The 19,634-nt window shown below is 46.8% G+C and overlaps 1 protein-coding gene across 1 annotated transcript in view; it reads right to left on the bottom strand.

Annotated features, from left to right (window-relative positions):
* Nucleotides 1-1,939: 1,939 nt before the first annotated feature.
* Nucleotides 1,940-19,634, bottom strand: part of FOXO4 (forkhead box O4) — a 38,228-nt gene continuing 20,533 nt past the window's right edge. Inside the window, exons 2-3 of the mRNA XM_084638778.1 lie at nt 17,299-18,540; nt 1,940-8,217 (exon numbers count right to left, since the gene is read on the bottom strand). Of these exons, the coding sequence (XP_084494904.1) occupies nt 17,317-18,540 (1,224 nt within the window). The 3' untranslated portion in view covers nt 1,940-8,217; nt 17,299-17,316. The remainder of the gene's footprint in view (nt 8,218-17,298; nt 18,541-19,634) is intronic.

Raw genomic sequence — 19,634 nt, 5'->3', positions numbered from 1 at the left:
CACCCATATGATGCTCATTGGCTGGAATGGAGCAACCAGCCCCTGCCACCAGTGGGCAGCTGCAGGACAGAGAAGGTCCCCTTTCAGAATTCTATTTGCATTAATTATTGTAACTCTTGGTATTCTTGTTATCCATATAAATGTCCAGTCATACTCAGTCTAAATTCTTTGGTCCAGTGACATTCTGTAGCAGTAAGTTCCACTAATTGGTACATGAAAAAGTATTTCCATTTATTGGTTTTGAATTTCCCACCATTTAATTTAATGTCTCCTGCCTCCTGTATCATGACAGACAAATAAGTCCATCCACCTTCTCAAAGATTTATTATTTCATATACTTTTATCATTTCTTTTTACCCTCTCCTTTCTAAGATAACCAATCTTTCCAGTCTCTTTGGATTTAAGTTTTCCTCTGACCTCCCCCACACCCCTTAATTCTGCAATAACCTTTTCACAATAGGGTGACTAGTACCATGCACAGTACCAGCTGAGGGCGTACTATTTTAAGGCCAGAAGGGACCATCCAGACCGACTTCCTGCATAACTCAGGCCAGAGACTTTCCACCAGCACTTCCTCCAGCAAACCCAGAACTTCTCACTGAGCTGGAGCAGATCTTTGCCTTTCTAAATCTTCATGTGAAGACTTCAAGCAATGGAGAAGCCACCATGTCCATCAGCACATTGCTCCAACAGATAATTTCCAACACCTAAATTGCACCTTGTTCCTAGTATGAACTGATCAGGCTTCCACTAGAGCTTGTTCTGCCTTTGTCTGCTGAATTAAAGAACCCTCTGAAATGAGAAATCTTCTCCCTACATAGGTACTTCTGGACTATCATCAACTCACTGCTTAAACTTCTATCTGATGAAGCTCAGTCTATTGAACATCTTTAGTCTCACAGTCAGACAGATTTTCCAGACTCTGATTTCCAGACTCTGTGTGCTCTTTCCTGACCTTCCAATTTGTCAATATTTTTAAGTTGTGACCCCATAACTTGACACCGTATCCCAGTAAAAGCCACAGTAGTGCTGTATACAGTGGTAGTAACATCTCATCACTCCTAACTTTTTTTTGACCTGCATATACATCTTAACATCAGTGGCTAAGAGCAAACATGCATGGTCCTGGGAGCTCATAGTCCCTTGGTTTCCACCATGACCTGTAAATCCCTTTGAGTCACTGCTATCCAGGATGCAGTTCCCATGCTGTGTGGCCTACGTCCTTTGTTCCTAGATGCAAGATCTTGCACACGGCTGTGTCTCATAGGTATGGTCGTGGGATAGCTCCAAGCCCACAGGAACTGACATCAGCAGGTGCTCCCTGGCTGGAGCCCGAACAATGGAACAGCCATCCTCTTTTTGATGACTGTGCTGGTGGCATATGCTGCAGAGATGAGCTTGCTCCTGAAGTGCTTGGCTACCCTAAGCAAGCCTCAGCAGCTGCTGCGGGAATGGGTGACCAGAAGGCAGGGAGACTAGGAACCCTTTAGTTTGTACACTTAGAGTTAGAATCCCCAGGAATTGCTGACACTGGTGGAAGCTGCCTGATCCGAGTCCTGAATACAGGTAGGGTGGGAAGCAAGAATAAGGTGGGCTATTTCCTGTACTCTGATTAGGAAGGGACTGGTGGTGAGTGGCTCCTACCTTTGGGATGGTTTCTACACAAGATGAGCCCTTCAATTATTGCATCCCTTCAAGACTGTCTAGGAGCCAGCAGCACCATTTGCCCTTACACCCAGCCTGTGGGAGCAGTGCGGGGGAGCTCCTCACACAGCATCCTGGGAGTCTCAGGGCAGCATCCATGCACTGCCTCTTCCACCTCAGGCTGGCGCAGGGACATTCAGATCAGAGTGCACAGCCCCAGCAGCCAGCTGAAATCAGAACATGAGCTGGGTCTCACCAGCAAAACAGACACCAGAAACTGCACGAGACACAGAGCAAAGGATTACAGATCTTTATTTGTCAAACTTTCCCCCTAGTCTAGCACATTCTACACAGTCTCACTAGCACAGATGGAAACAGAGCCTGTAATAGTTCGGAAATCACCAGGAGAGCAAACAAAAAGCAGAGATTTTAAAAGTACAAAACTTCATGAGAAATGACTGAACGAGAGTGCAGCTGGGGCAGGTGTGGGAACCTATGCCAGCTGGTGCTGCCTACGCTGTGGGAACGGGGGGCCTGTGCCAGCAACAGAGAAACCCTGCTTGTGAGCAACAGGCTGACACTCTTAGCATGTTGGTGCAGGCATCCCACCATGAGAGCAAAGAGGCTGGGGCCATCGTCCAGAGGGAGTGGAGAATGACTACAATACTGTCCTGGAAAGAGTAGATCATGGGACCATTTCCTATCTTTGCAGGATAATGAAAAAGCCTCCTTCCAAACTGATGCACCCTCCAAGCATCTAAATCCCCCTCTAGGCACTGCTGGTGCTTCACCATACAGCACTCAGCTGATTGCAAACATCCCCAAGCTACATGCCATGAAACATACTGTCAATAGCCTTCGCAAGACCACCATGAACACAGCTCTGCAAGGAGCTGCTTCACCCTCTTGGCCTTTTATACACCTGGGCTCCCTCCTTTCACCTCAGCACCAAGGTGTGTATCAGTCAGTCACTGACACCACCCATTTCTGTCAGCACAATGACTAAATCAGAGTGTCCCATGCAGAACCTCTTCCCCTTAGGATGTACCCTGGCACAGGGAGTGAAGTAGCCTGGGTGCTTTGAGAGGGATCCCTTTTCCCACAGAACGTGTTACTGCAGGTGGAGAGGAGGGGTGGCAGTGGGTTCCATGCACTGACGGATTATCACAAGGACAGACCTCTCCACGAAATCCATCTTTTAGGCTACGTCTATGATTACAGCAGCATGCAGAGTACAGGCACTACCCATGTAGCTACATGGCACATGAAAGGCTTTGGCAATAGGGAGCTCCCAGAGCCTTTCCCCACAAGAACCTTTCCCTGCAGTGGGGAGGTAGCCAGACACTACACTGCTAAAAACAGCAATGTAGACATGGGAGGCACTGCTTCAGTGTGTAGAAACATGTAGGGTATACACCCTGGGCATTCAGGGTACTCTAGATGCCTAAACTCTCTCTCTCACCATTCACACTGCTATTTAGACCCATGCCAGCGGGATGCGCAGTGTCTGTACTCAACATGGTACCATCCATATAGACACAGCCTTACACAGTGGATCAAGGATTTAATTTATCATCATCAAGCTTTTCAATGTAATCACAACACCAATCCATTTTCCTACCTCAGATGGAGTTTGGGTAGGGGGAAGAGACCTGAACCCCAAACTATCCCACTCATGCTCATGTCCCACAACTATAAATGATGGATCCAAACTCTCACTTTATTTTTATCAGAAATAAAGCAACAAGGCTCAAGACAGTCCTTTCAGAGCTACTGCATCAGACTGGTATGAGTGCCTCTGCCTTTTGAGGCCCCCCCAGGTCCACGCTGCAATGCACAGGGACTTCTGAGGGCAATACCACCTGGAGCAGGACAATAAATAAGCAACTAAATTTAAAAATAAGAATTCATGGCCTAAATAAAATCTTTCTAGGCATTTCCTTTGGAAAAGCTGATTAGTGCTGCATGCTTCTAGTATGCACATCATTTATAAGATACACGGTCTCCAGAACCCTCCCTCTGATTTAGTTTCTCGTCAGGATGGTTTGTTTGCTAATTTAAAGACAGTGTAGCATGAAGTGACAACCTGACAAAGGGGAGAGTGAAGGGTTCCAATAAGCTTTGGCTATTCAGAGTTGTTAGCGACAGTAAGACTAGGGCCACTTGAAGGTATCACAGATCCACAGAGTGCCTCAAGGAGGCTGCTGAACGCAGGTGTACACAAAGGCAATGGGTTTGCCTCTTGCTGGCTCCACAGGCCGATAGTGCACAGAATCCTTCGTGGCACTGAGCAGCTCGACACTATGAACAACTGTGGTTGAATCCAGGAATGGAATAATTAAGTGTGGCCTGAGCTCAACTAGCCTATAAGGATGAAGAGACACCACACAGCACTGTACTGTATCAGGCCTTGTGCTTACAGCCCTGCATCCCCTACCAGCTAACTCTCTCAGGCACGCACCCAGAAGGACAGGGCCACCTCAGAACATAGCTGTCCCCCACCCACACTATGTAAAGTGATTCTATACATGGAATTCTCCACCAGGCCCTACATCAGAATGAGGGCTGGACGCTTCACTACAGGTTACCCACAAGCACTTGGGACAATGCTCAAGGCTACAGGAGTACAATATTTATGGACAGAGCTAGTCAGAAGTTTGGAAAAGGGCATAAGAGGCTCAACTGCCAGATTCTTCCTCCCCTTGCCCTCATCCATTCCCATTCACTAGATCCACCACTCTGCCCTTGTACAGGAGAAGGGCTGATTTGCCTTTAAATGGAGTGCCACCTTCACAGTAGGCTGAGCCCTGCTGCTTTTGGCTCCACTGGAAGTCTCCCATACTGGCTTTCTTAACACCTATGAGCAACCGAGTGTGAACCTCAAACACTGCCGTTTGCTGCTGCAGTGAGGAGATGGAAAGCAAACCCTGAACGGGCCAGAGACAGCGGCAGGACACAAGCACCACCATCTGTTCTGCCCCCTGCAGATGAGGCTGCCAAAATGCTTAGCTACCAGGGAAGATACCGAGAGATAAACCATTTGTGCCTATGCCCGATGCAGCTGTATAGGGACGTGCTGTAGCATTACTGGTCACTTCCTGCTGTGGCCGTCTCCGGGTGGAGCAATGGAGAGTCTGGCTGAAGTTCGGGTTCCAGACACCAGGAAGAGGCGGCAGCAGCAGCGAGGCTTGGAGTCTGCTTCTCAGTGGGCATTTAACTCCCTAAGGGACAGGTCTCAGTCCACCCTAAGTGCAGTAAGTGCTCTGTGAGAGTATCCCAGTGAGAGACGGTACAGCAAGGGTCCAGCAGGGAGAGGTAGCAGCTACAACAAACTCCATCTCTTAAAGCCAGTGAAGCAGCAATTCCAGTGACTCTCGCTAGGCCTGACTGCAGCTCGCTCCTAGAGCTACAATGGGTCAAGGCAAGACACATTTGTGAGAAAAGCCACCTAATTGCCTAGCTCCCAGGAGTGCAATATCAGTGCACAGACCCCATGGCCCACAGGCTGTAACAGGCACCCAAGTGGGTTAGTGCACTAACATGCTGCTGTTTGAACTGGACAACTTGAAAGAAAGCTCTAAAGCAGACTGCTTACAACGCACAGATATGCTCACTAATGGCTCTGGCTTGCACTGGGTTTGTAGGTCTGAGGTACTGGTAACTAACAGTACAGTCCTGCGCCTTTAGGCTTTGTCTTCGCTGCTGACTAACCACAGCGTAAGCCACCATGGGTCACTGAACACATGCTAGCCTAACCAACTAACACACAAACACATTGTCAATGTCAGCACGCTGTGTCACACTCCCACTGGTGCTCTATGTGGCTGTGAGAAGCAATACAGCTAACGTGGGCACTATCCTGAGATTCATAGTGCCACAACTCACTGCATTGTTCTATTCTCACATTCACAGGGTGTCTACCCACGCTGGCGATTGCAGGAGTAAGTGGTCTAGGCCCGGGAAATTCACTGGTGGCATTAACCATGCTGGTATGGTGGGTCAGGTGTCCAAGGAAAGGATCCAGCTTGCCCTAATAATCAGACCATCAGCCACTGTTCTTTATGAAGGCAATGTGCACAATTAGTGCACAGGACAGGATGCCCGGGGCTTGTGGGAAGGGATTGGAGGACTATCATCTATCAGTTGTGCTGATTGACCATGGCTAAATGTTTTCACTGCCATTACCCCAGTTTAGCAATGCATGGGATAAGCTAACTCCAGGTCTGCCTATTGTTCGGAGTGTGATGGTTGCATTACCAGACAGTACAGCAAGATGTATGTGGGTGTGAACCCAGGGCATGTTACTGTGAAAACGCACACCTGAACTCAAGTCTTCAGTAAAGAGAAAGCCTTAACGCAGTTTCCAATGAGTGTTCCCCAAAAGGATCTAGTGGCAGATGAGGCTCAAGGCAAGACTGCTCCAGAAGCCTCATTTTGGGTGGCCAGACATACCATTCTTGTTCAGGTCTCCCGTAGTTCTAGTGAAACCCTGAAACAACATGCAGAGAAGGCAGCAAAGCAATGCAAACTTTCAGCACCTCACCACATAAACCTTCTGCAAGAAGTCTCATCTACCATCTGCAGAAAGAATGCTGGAGACTTTCTGCATTAACAAATCGGATAGAACACTGCAAAGAATTATCCCCTCCCCCAAATCCTACCATCGCAAACACCCAAAAGCTGAAAGACAACTGCCAGCTGACACTCATAGCCCCTTCAGGTCCTGGCCAGGACAAAAACTGTCCACAGGTCAGAACCCCAATCAGACTCCTCCAGCATTGCCTACAGGACTAGAATTAGCAAGTAGTAGCAGAAAAACTTCAGTAACAAAAGGAAAAGCTATAGAAACAAGGACAACCAGGTTGTCAGCTACTAAAGCGGACTGAACTCCTGGCCTCAAAATAGTGGGGGACGAAGGTTGCACAGAGTGTCAGCAGGCCTGGCTCAAATCAGCTTCCCTCATTAAGAGGTTAGGGAACCTAAGCCTCTGAAGCATCAGCCACAGCCCAGCTACTCTAGGGCTTACCATACCCAGCTTATCCCCTGTTAATGATTAGCCAAGAGCACAAGGTTAGGGGATACTTAGTGGGAGTGTTCAATCACATGGCCAGAGAGTGATCTGCAGCAGTCTGATTTCTGTAAACACCTCTCCCATTTGATTTGAAGAGTGTGGCTATTCCCCAAACACTCTGAAGTGTCTCCCCCACCCCTTCCCAAACTGTATTCACACTCCATAACCCCAAGCTTGTTCCCAGCCTCACTGTAGTGTTCATGTGGTATCAACAGGATAAAGCTGCAGAAAAAAAAGTGAATAATCTTGTTTCTCAATTTAAATATATATATAAAATATATATATTTTAAAAGGTTTAGAAAAAGCTTCTAATTTGTAGCTAGTTTTACATATAGATTACAAGAAATGTACAACTCCCTCCTCACACAGTTCCGAACTGGGGGGCCTGCCAGTTCTTCCCCCAATCAGACACATAATTGAATGTCAAGTGTATTTATTCTCAGCACGGCTTTGAAAGGCAAATCTGCCATTGGTACCACCTTCTTAGAGGGAGAGATACCCAGTAAGCCAAGGGAGACATGTGGTTACATTGGCTTTCAATATAGAAAGCCCTTAGATTAGTAAAAAAATATTTCATCTATAGAAAATGCCCTTCTGAAAAGCAACCAGGGCTCTGTTAAGGCCACACCCAGGCTTCCCCTTTCTCTGCTGTATCAAGACAGCCCAGAAACAAACTCCCAAAGATGTTTTGGAGTCCCAGCAACAGCAATCAGCACCTGTGTCTACTTTCCAGCAGCCTGCTGTAACAGGAAAGTGCTTAGAACAGCACAGGACTTCTCTAGAACATGCTACGCATTCAACGGGCCCAGTTGGCACAGTGAAATTAAACTGTATGTCGTCCTCTTCTGCCTAGGTGAGCAAAGGGAAGCCTCCCTGGCTGCCACCCGCCCAACCCTTCAGATGGGTGCAGAATGGTAGGGTACTTTGAAACCAATCCATCTGGCACCCTACCCTATTCCTAATAGGCTTCTGCCAAGAGGCTCCTTCCAATTCTTCTAAAAGTCTGTGGAGTACAAGCACAAGGCTGGTGGCTGAAGGAAGAGGCCCAGCTACTCCATCCCAGAGGGCAAGGTGGGGACAGAATAGGCCCCTTCTGACAGCCCGAGACATTGGGCGAACTGCTGCTATGGCAGAGATAAGGCAGCCTCCAACACATCCACCGTTTGTGTGGGATAACGCTGTTGTCTGGCATAACAGCCTTTGGCCAAGCTTGGGGATTTTCACCAGAGCTCCTCTTCGAATGTGCACAGCCCCGGGGCTTCTGCAGAAGATCCATGGCAGGTCAGGATTTTTAGGAAGAGAAGCAGCACACAACAGGATTTTTTTCAAAACTCTTCCTATTGCAACCAGGTGCAGATTTGCCCCCTTCCTCCCAGGTGGGCAGTTCTGTCTGCCCCAGGCATGGCGTGCAGAGAAGCTGTGTCCAGTGCGCTCTGTTTTTTCAGACTCTGCCAGGGGTGGGAAGCGAAGTCAGGACCCAACATTCAGAAACCTGAAGGACACTAGGAAGAAGAAAAACAAAGCAGGTGGTTAGATCTCAGCCTCAAATGGAGCTGTGGACAGAAACGATTTGGGGGTAATTATCATTAAGCAGAAGCATCCTATTCCAGTTGGGGATGCACACGCTGAGGAACCTCTGTAGGGGAAGAGATTTCACACCAATGCAGGGTGAAGTATACAGCAAGACCCTGTCCACACTCAGAGCGGGATTGAGCAGAGGGGAAAGCAAAGGGAACAACACAGGGTCTCAAAAGTGAGTGCTCCCCAGAGGAGCTAAAGCAAGACTGCTTAGCCTGAAGAGCTTTGCTTAAGGAAGGGTCCTGATAACACTAGAACTAGGAGGAGAAGCAGCCAGACTGGAAAGTCACTCTTCCCTTTTGGGCAGCCACCAGAGTTAACTGCAAGAGAAACAGACTGTGGCTGAGCATGGGTCTCCTGGGCCCTGCACACCAGGAAGAGCCTTTCACCTGCTAAAGAGCCTTTCACCTGCTAAAGAGCCTTTCACCTGCTAAAGAGCCACTTTAAGAAGCTCTGTTTGAACACATCAAAAACTACAAATGCACATTTCGGACTACAGTCAAAAGACCAGTCTTACAGGAAAACCTTCCCAGGCTTGGTCCCTCACCATAGCCACAGCATCAGCCTACAAGCAGCCAAAAGAGGAACAGCTCCTTCTAATAATCCTTTGGAATAGTTAATCAATGGCTAAGAGAGAAAGATTAGGATGGGAACCTCCACTTGTGAGCTTTTGACCTGCTTCAGAAGGCAGTGTCAAAACGCCAGTGGAGCACATGGAGGACTGACTTGTAAAGCCATCCAAGCAACACCAGCATTGCAGCATCTAGCAACAGCACGGTGGAGACAACTGTGGGGGGTGGGAGGGGATGTTACTCATTTCTGTATAGGGAACAAAGGTACAAGAGTGAGCAGCCCCGGGAAAAGCACAAAAGCAACTGAGCAGACTCCTCTTTGAAGTTCGGGGGGGGGGGGGGGGGAGGAGTACGTGTCAAAACCCAGCCTGGCGAGCAAGAGAGAGTGAGACAGAACCAAGAGTGGGCTGTGGTCAAGGGACATAGGAGGTTCTGTGGGCAGTAAGGAATCTGTACAGTTAGTTTAATTTCACCATTTTGAATCATTCAACTAGCATGAAAAACTCCACCAGGAATTGATGGAGAAGGTTTTGGATTTCCCATTTGCCTAGGGACAGAAAGTAAATGTATAGAAAATAGGCAGCTCCTTTCCCATGAATGGCGCACAACTAAATCACCAGAAATCAAGTATGCACTGAGAAACAGTAATCAGAAATCTGGAAACAAGGAGCCAAACAAGACGACTTTGCGCTATTCAAGTGGGACCAAGTGCCAGCCCCACGTGTCCAGCTCAGGATCACAGGTCCTCTAAAATGCTTAGACTAAGCACTGAGAGAGGATGATTGATCTTCCAGGTCTGTAGGCACCATGCATACAAGTGGCTGTGTATAACGAACTCCACACTGTGGCTCCATAGTCTTTTTGCATTACCCTATTAAATCTATGGTGGAGGACTCTCATAAGTCACTTTGTATAACATCTGGTATGCACCCAGTGCTTTAACGAACAGAACAACAGGCTCTTGCTCCAAGGAGCTGACGACACAGCCAGAGGGACAGGGTTCACATTCTCAGGGAAGGACAAGTATTCCCACCACATGTGCCAAAGGGAGCTGAAGGGGGGTGGAAATTATTTTTGTTGTTGGGCTGTGATTCAGCTTGGATGCAGAGAAGGCAGTGTTTTCTGAGCTCAGAACGGAGAAAACTCCTGGCTTCAAATTAACTCCCTATGAGACTTTGAGCACATCACTTAACCTCTGTTCAGATTTCCCCATTTGTAAAGCTGGGCTGAAAATCCTGACCTACCTCCTAGGGCTCATAGGAGGGTTTGCTAAGCACTGTGACGTGCCTGTGTCAGCTTGGGGGCCTCTCTTTGGAGATGGGGCCTTGCTGCGCCCCTTGAGAGCTTGTGTTTTATTTTTGGGCACTATTAGGAAGCGGTAAGTTAGACTGCTATTTGACTCCCTTTACCTCCTGAAGGGGAACGCTTCCCAACGTCCAGATTCATTTAGGCTCTGTACACACCACACGGCATGACGACAGTGGTATTTGCTGAGTGCCAGTATGCTCCACAAGCTGGACCCCTAGACTGAGATGCTTACAGTCCAGTCAGACAGAGCCCCCAGAAGTCCACTGGCAAGATGGTGCCAGCTTAGAGTGGTTGTTCACATTAGTGGTGCAGGCAAGTTTCAGTGACAAAGGTTGATCTTCATGGGCTTCTGGGAAGGAACGTGTTTGCAGGAGGGATCTGAACACAGACAGTCAACACCTAGCAAGCTAGAGCAAGAGTTATTTGGTAGCCAGGCATTTCCAAAGAGACGCTGTCCCTACAAACCTGTGGGCTGAGGGACATCGAACCAAGACCACATCATAGCTGTGGAACCAGTGAACCATGGCATTTCCAGCCTAAAGGATTCATAACTTGTGCCAGGGAAGGGAGGCTTCAAATTCAGGGTCCTAGCCTGCTTCCACTGACTCAGAAACTACAGGTAAGGGCCCATAAATGGCTTCACTGAATAAAACGGAAGTTGTGTTTTTAAGACTAAGATCTTCAGCCTTCTCACTGATCCACTGAATTATAGATTTCGGTGTTTTCACCTTCATACCTAAATACAGAGAAATACACAGTATTTTCTGACCTTTACTAGTGTTCTCCATGGGCTTTTCTAGAAAGCCTTCTGCTATTTCTTGCCCATCCTCCCTGCTCCCATTCAACTCCCTTTCCTAGGATCTCTACTCCCTTCAGCCATACTTTTCATGGTCCATTATCCCAGCTGCACTGCTGCTCCCTTCTTGGGAGCTCTCATCCTCCATCCTCCTGTGCTGATCACTAGCCTCAGGCTATGGATGAGATTCAAAAGTTTTACCAGGTGCAGCAGATAAAAGCAAATACCTCTGGATTGCTGGACATTTGGAGAATCTTCTACAGTTCTTGACTGGACTCTCTCTGCCCTGTGCTAGTTGGCTTTTGCTCCAATATCCTCCAAACCTGCCCCTCTCACCTTCTTCTCACTTGCCCCATCCTCAGCACAAACCTTCACTTCTTTTTTATTTCCATTTAGTTGCTCCACCTCCTGAGTAAACCCACCCCCAAAAACCTGTGGAGCTAGCATGCCATTTCTTTCCATCACATTGGTCATTCTGCTTGTGAGTTCTATCCCAGCTCCCACCCTGTGGGTGTCTGGTCTATTTAGACTGCGAGCTTCAGGGCAGGGATTGTCTGCTCCTTTTTGTACATTGCTCAATGCACCTTAGGACCCCATTCTTGGTTGGCCGTTAGGCAATAATAGTTTCTAAGGACTGAACGCAAATAACCAAGAGACACAGGAGGGGGCAGTACACATGCCCTTTGCTTCCCTCCTCTTACACCTGAATGTGAAATTGCTGTTTTATTCCTGGGGGAATTCTGTGAACAATATTTTAAAATTCTGCAAAATTCTGCATATTTTATTTGTCAAAACAACACAATATAATCATGTCAGTTTCAATTATTTTGGAAATTTATTTCAAAATACCTGTCAGCAAGTAGGTCTGTAATAATACAGACAAAAAAAATTAGGAACTGCTTTTTGACAAATAGATTCCTTACTAGACAAATTAATATAGAACTCTGAGTAATTCATTTAAAATACAATACAAAAATGTATTTCCCGCAGCCCTCAGAAGCAGTGCAAAGGCTTGGGGGAGTCAGGGGTAACAGAGGTCGGAGGAGCTGAAGGAGCCTGGGAGTGAGCCTGGAGGGTTATTGGATGGGAGAAGTATGGAACAGGTGTTTTTATGGGAGGGGGGGATTGTTAAGGGGGTTGGGGAGCCTCCCCCATGCAGACCCTGACTGACTACTAGCCTCTCCCATTGACTCTGGCAAATCTGCCCCCATTCCCATGTGTCCCTGCAGCCTCCCTTTCCTCTTCCCATGTGGCCCTGCAGCCCCCTACCCCCCCAACCCATTCAGCCCCTGGCTAAATGCTGTCTCCCCATTAGCTCCTGAGCCCCCGCCCCAGTCTGTCCCTCCCATTAGCCCTTCTGAACCCCAGTTTGTGACCCCCCCAGCAGCCTCGTGTGCCCCACTCTGCCCCCACCCACCATATCCCATGCCTCCTAATCTGTCTCCATGGGCAGGATACTGTGATGAATGCAGCCAGCTGCTGGCTGTTACTGCCAGTCAGCCACTGCAGTCTGTTCTGGCGCCACAGCAGCCTCTGCTGGGCTAAAGGTGGAACTACAGCTCTTATAAGGCAGAATGTATTTTCTGCTCAGAAAAAAAAAATTCTGCGCCAGACATGAATTCTACACACATGCAATGGTGCAGAATTCCACCAGGACTACTGTTTAATGCAATTCACTGAGAATGATGTGGGGATGAGAAGCTTCCTGCTGATGTCTGATAGCAAACTTCAGAACCCATTACAGATTTCTGCTTCTTTACTGCTGGGGACATCAACTGTGGTGTCTCTGGTGCACATTTCCCATAGAATGTCTCCCAAATCCCTATGCCTAGCACTTACCAGATTTGTTTCAATTCATCCAAAATTATCCTGCATCTCTTGTTCCATGGTCCAGATGGGAAAGCTAAGCAGCAATGCTCTGGACACACATCAGTCCCCCGCCACATGCATCCAAAGTATGGCCAGCTGTTGGCCACAAATCCTTAGTTAGATTCTACCCTCTGATAAACATTCCTTAGTATAATACACAGCTGCTTTCAAAAAGACATGGCATCTAATCAGAAGACCGCTCATCTGGTTTAGCCCCTTCAAGACTCTGCACTGCGCACAGTACATACACTAGATCAGGGATAGTCAATTATTTTTAGTCAAGGTCCAAATTTCTTGCACAAGGTACAGTCAAGATCCAGCCTCCAGAGAAAATAATTAAAAAAATGATAAGTAATTAAAAAGATTTCAGGGGCCGTTCAAAAGCATCTGGCAGTCTTGATCTGGCCTACAGCTCGCCTACTGCACTAGATCATGGGTCATGCATTGCCAAACGAGAGAGGTCCCAGGAGGGAAAAAGTCAAGACTGCAGCACTAGTTTATGCACCCCAATATTCAGCCCCCTCCTAAAGCAACCATGAGCTTTGGAAACCCAAGTCACAATTATAGGATTTGCGATTTCTCACAGAGTGGAAATATTCCCAGGTCAGAATGAACCAGGGCTGGTGATGCACACAATGGTCACAACAAAGCTTTGCTATGGATATTGTCATGCATTATATCAGAGCAACTGCCACAGAAAAGAATCACTACCTCTCAGTCTTTGCCCTTGGGAAGTACACAGAAGCAACGTCTCAGAAACTACACTGTACCAAATCTGGGTGTTTCTACCACCACTTAATGAGGTCGTCCTCCCAGCCCACAACTGACTTTTCATTTAATTTCTGAGAGACTCAAATGAACAAACGCACAGTCACAAACACTTACAGTGTTTGAACTAGGTCCAGTGATTAATTCCTAGGAGAGGGGAGAAGGTTTTGCTGGTTAACTCCACTAGGGAAGGGATCTTTTCTCAGTACAATAAATGTAATACTGCTGTCAAACGGAATGCTCCTTATTTTTTCAATGCAGACAGTCTGCAGGGTTCACAGATGGGCCACACAACCCCGACCATATGCCTCAGGAGAGGGAGTTAATTCTATCCAAGTATCTGCAGCTAGCATTACATCAGTGTGTTCATGGGTCTACGTGTCACAGGCCCAGACAACAACTATCCAAGTCTCTCCAGATCACTGTTCAGTTTGGCATGGTTTGCTGCCCAATAGTTTCTCAGACTTTATTATTGTTGAACGTACAACTTATAAGCTTCCTGAAGGGTCTAGAGTATGATCCTAACACTGACCTCAGAGGTTTCCCACTTGGTAACACTACTGTTTGCCAGACAATATCCAATCCATGCTCAGATATTTTTATTTAATTGAGATTTTTTTATTTCTTGTGCAATTATGTCTCGCTGAAATCCAAGTCTACAATATGCATAGCAATCCCACGATTTAACTGCCAAGGCAGTAAATCAAAGTGCTATAAACTAAGGTTTATTCCATCCCTCTAGATTAGGTTGTAATTCCTTGGCAAGAGAAGAATGCCATTTTTATCTCTGGCCCTTGCATGCAGTTATGACAATATTCTCTCTTCAATCCTCAACCAAACTGATGTCAGTGGAAGGTCTGCACAAATATCAGGGTAGAAACTCAGTAGGAAGACATGCTCCCACTAAGGAGAGCCACTATTTGTGCTCCCAGTGTATCTACCTTCCTGCCCCACCCCACCCCACCCACAAGTTTTCTCCCTTTACCCTTGTGTTTACTCTGTTCTTTCCTTTGCATTGCATTGCCTTCCCTTCCCTGCAGCAATTACCAATTCTCTGGCCCCGCCTTCCATTCCACCTGCTGAAGGTGTTAGTAATGAAATACTAAATATTGACATTTAGTCTTAACAGACTGTATAGTTGATATGTCAATGGGATTAAGGGAGGGGCAGGGAGCCACTGTGCCATGCTGTCTGGAGACTCAGGCAGACAGTGTTGCACTAGTTACATTCAGGTCACACTTGGAATGGTTGTTTCACAACCATGTTTGCTAGGAACTTTGTAAAATTAAAGCAAACATTCTACAGAATCTGGATACGAACAAATCAGGTGGGCTGAGGTTGACACCACTGTTCTACATACACAAAGTAGCACTTTACCTATGAGATCAGAAGAATATGCTCTGACATCACAAGCACAGCATTATGGCTACTGTATGGAGGAGAGGCTCTTATCTGTTGTGCAGTCTTCTTCGGTATTGAGGAGCTCACCAGAATCAAGCTGTTAGCCAATGCCAACACTAATGTAGTGTACCACATGGCAAATTAGAAACAATTTCTAGTTAAAAATACTTCTGCCTTAAAATGTTGCATTAGAAGAACTTGTTTTATAAATGTATTAGTTTGTGCTGCTTAGCTTCCCTTCTGAAGCATGAAGATGGCGGGTTTTAGTTGAACTAATCCTTCAGGAAAGGGTGAAACATTCATCGGCAGGTATCCAGCCAGACAAAGCCCCAAACAATTCATTCCTGAAACTAGTGTTTTTGAAGCACACTACACAGGGACATCAACTCACTTAGACTGCTGCATCTTTCACAGAACAAGCAATTGTCAGTCTCACTGGAAACCTGGGCACCAGTTTTCTGAACTGCCACTTCATTAGTGGTGTGGGAAGCAGTTCTCTCCAAATGGTTCAGAGAACAAATTAAAGGAACTAACATGAAGCCACTCAGCATTTACTGCTTAAGATTGGGTAACTGACATTTGAGAGTCCCATTAAACTCCTGCTTTTAATAATCTCCCTCCAACAGCACGTTGGAAGATAATGAGAAATGTTTCAAAAAGTGAAAAGCCATATGCAAACAAATGACAGATTGATACCACCCACAGTTGGCCAGAAGGTGGGTGTCTTCCCCACAAAAACCAGGAGGCCCTAGCAGAGTTTACCAGACAAGATGATTTGAAGGAGCCTTTTTAGAGGCATGTGATTTAGAGACTTGATGGTAATTGAAAAGAAAGCCCCCTCCTCTCTTTCCCTGAAACCAAGATAAAAATGTTTCTAGGCTTTTATTCCCACCCACAAACAGGTCCTCTCACAAAGGGGATTCTAACACCACATTCTAATGCCCTCTGAAGCTAGCAATTTAACTAAACTCCATTCTCCACAGCTCTCCAGTAGGAAGAGTATTTTATTTTCTAAAGTATTTGTCGCCTTCTCCTAAACACGGAATATCACTTACAGATCCCAGGAAACAACCAACAGTTGTGCAGTGCTGCCCAGTGACAATACCAGAAGGAAATCCAATGGCCAGGCAAGCTGGGTCTGGGGAGGTGCATTCTAAGCAGAGGGAAAATCCGAGTGGGTCTCAGTCACAGACAGCTCAGTTCCCAGCATTTATTTAGACACCTACCTTACTCGCGACTCCTTCCTGTGAATAGACCCCTTTACTGGAACACAGCCACAATACACTTGGCTCCCAAAACCAAGTCAGGACTGCTGCATGTGATCGAAGAGCAATTCTGAATCAGTTCCTCACAACATCAAAGCTATTCAAGGAGCAAGTTGAGAGACTCTGGCAGGTTAGGAAAGAGGGATGTGTGCTCAGAGGCCAGATGCCAAAACAAGCTTCCTAACTCATTTCTGGGATTGAAGGGAAGCCCATCCTGCTCCTAAGAAGGACTTGCTTTTCAATCATAGGTGCGCACTGCATGAGTGAGAAAAGCCTCTGCTAACTCCATCAGTGTTGGCAGCAGCTTCCATGGCTAAAGCAAGTCAGTAATTACACCAGATTTGTGCAACCTCACATTTCTTACAAGGTATAGAGGGGCCATGTTTCCAAAAGAAAATTGTAAATGCAGGAAAGCTTATGCAGGGAAGTCTAAGCTGCAAGAATTATAAACAGTATCATCTTATCTCCAGAATAGCTGGAACGACATAGGAAGCGCAAGGGCTCAGGAGCTGTATGCAGGTACACTGTCACCCAATGGCATAGGGAGGCATTACTGTTTCTTTTTAAAAGCTATAAGGAGAGAGAATATGGCATTGCACATTAAGTGTTTCCAGGAAGTTCTGACACTAGAGTGGTCTCACAGATCTACTCTATAGACAGCATTTTCCCAGTCCAAAAGTTTAATTAAACCTGCACAGAAATGCCAGAGAGAGCATCCTCCAGCACTCACTGTGAAGAGCACACAGAGCAAGCCATGCCACTAACCAGACTCCAGCAGCTCAAGAGACAAGAAAGCAAAAGGACTTGAAAATTACAAGTAGCTTCAATACCATCTACCTCTGAAGCTCATTTCTCCTCTAGGCAGGGCAGCCACAGTAGCTTTCAGCAATCAAGATACTGCCACTTTTTAAACAGATGTACCTCACTAGTACAGAACTGGGCATTTGAGAACTGCAAGGGGAACATCCCAGCTCAAGCTGGCAGCGTCTGTTAGAAATCTACAGAGTATTTGACAAACTTGCCTACCTTTTTGTATTCCTGAAGTTAACTTGGTACCCAAGTATGGTTGGAGGCCTGGGAGGTGTTGGGGTAGCTGGGAGTAGACAGAATGGGTTCAAAGTTGAAATCCAGTCCTTCTCCATCCATGAGGTCACTGTTGATTATGTAATCCACATCACATTCAAGGTTCTCCATGTACATGTCAACGTCCAGGTCAGTGGGCAGCCTGTCCTGGTTCACTCCAAAGGGGGCAGAGCTAACAGAAGAGAGAAGTGACTGGGTGCCCTGATGGACTGCTTGGGCCGTTGGTGCTGGGACTGGGGCCTTCAGAGTGGGCATGCTGGCTGTGTTTTGAGGAGATGCCACCGCAGAAAGCATAGATGGCAAAGCACTGACACTTATTGACTCTGACTGCTGCTCCAAAGGTTTTTCTCGTGGGTTGACTGGGCTTGTTTTATTCTGGGTGACTTGTCCACCTAGAAGCAGAAAAGTCTGGCTGTTTAGCCTGCTTCCAGTTTGAGGGAGTATCGGATCCACCTGAGTCATCATCACATCGCTGGGAGGTGGAGAGCTTGATGTCAGGAGAGCTTCAAGGGTCTGAGGGCCAGAGAAACGGTTAACAGAACTCTGCAGTGAGATATCAACAGGGTTAAACAGAGAGGTGCCAAAAGTAGAGGTCTGACCAGCTGAATTCTGGGTCCTCAAAGAGAAGCTGGAATCTCTCTGGACTGAACCACTTGAGGCAGACTGCTGGGTGGGCAGCATAGATGAACTGGGTGACATCAGGTTTAACCCATCAATGAGTTCAAGCTCCTCAGCCACGGTCGGTGGGACGTTGCTGGATGCACTGGAGTACACTAGAGAAGGGAGAAGCTTTTCATCTGGGAGGTCGTCCTGCTCAGGCATGATAGGAGACAGCCTGGCACTAGTGGTACTCGCATTGGAACTGGTTCGAGGCCGGAAACTGGTCCACACATCGGAGTCCTCATTATTCCTTGATGATGGGCTCCCAGGCCATTTGGGGAACTGGGAGCCAGGGCTGTCGGCAGTAGCTTCCGGAGCTGCTTGGAGTGAGGCCTTCTTTTTGGATGCTTTACCTCTGACTTTTGCCAGTTTGCTGCTGTTGTCCATGGAGGCAGCTCTCCTCCTTGGTGCTTTCCCACTTTTACCACCTTCAGGATTGAGCATCCACCAAGAACTCTTCCCTGTAGCTTCATTATGCACTTTAATGAACTTGCTGTGCAGGGATAAGTTGTGTCTAATAGAGTTCTGAAAAAAACAGAAAAGACAGCACGTTAGCCCCATTTGTACAGATTACATAAACAGATCCGATTCCTCATCGGAAGCTTGGCATGCGCAGCATATATATTCCTACTAGATTCCACTTTGTAGAGAGACTTGAGTTTCTAAAGGAATCTTGAGTGTTAGGAGTTTCTTCAGAGGGAACTAATACCAAACTCAAAGGATGGAGCAACCTTAACTGTGCTAGAGAGCATGAGGCCAGCATAAGGATTCAGTAGACAGCATCGTCCTGAAAAAAGCAACCAACACTGAAGAATGTTTATTGAGTGAGTATTAAAGATTTTGTAACAATGGAACAGCTGAATGCAATGAGCACAGGCTAGGCAGCTTCCATAGCACAGCTGCAAATTTACTCTCCCATCCAGGAAGACCTAGCATGTCCCTTGCAGATACAGCCATGGCATGTATATATGATGGGTCAAAACAAACTTAAGTGTGGTCCTAAGGAAGAGGGATAATGGGTGGGGAGTGGCTTCTTACAATGGGAGCACACCATATGTGAAAACCTTGGCACAGCAGTGAGGGAGAAAGACCCTGAACTCAGTAAGACCACTACCACACTCAAACACTTAGAAAGAGAGAACGAACAGGGTAATAGGAAGTAAACCTTATTTTGATGCCTTCATCTAGTGGGGGACATGAGTCACAGCCACGGTTCTGGAGGTTCCCCATCCCACCCCACAAAGAGGAAGCCACTTTTCAGCAATCTGTATGATCACTATTGGGGGTGGGGGCGGAGAAAGAGATCAATGATAATACCCAACCAGAAACACAGCATTTGCACCTCTCATTCTATATACACCTACCCAGGCCTAATTTGATCTTTCCATCTAGCAAGAAAATACTTTTCCACTGCCTTCCTAGTGCTCCTGAAAATGACAAACCGAAACACACATTCTGTCTGCCATTATCATAGGTACCAATAGCTGCAGGCGAAGAGTGTCTAACGACTGACACTTCAGACCCAACAGAAGAAGTTCCCATTGTTTGAGCGGGTCCTACATAAACACAAACTTTTCTTCCCCAAGTTTCGCAGTGGTGGATTTGTTTAATGTTTACCT

The sequence above is a fragment of the Lepidochelys olivacea genome (assembly GCF_965140295.1).
Source record: "Lepidochelys olivacea isolate rLepOli2 genome assembly, chromosome: 9".
NCBI classification, from domain to species: domain Eukaryota; kingdom Metazoa; phylum Chordata; order Testudines; family Cheloniidae; genus Lepidochelys; species Lepidochelys olivacea.
Note: the sequence above shows the minus strand (reverse complement) of the source record. Positions and strands in the feature narration are given on the sequence as shown.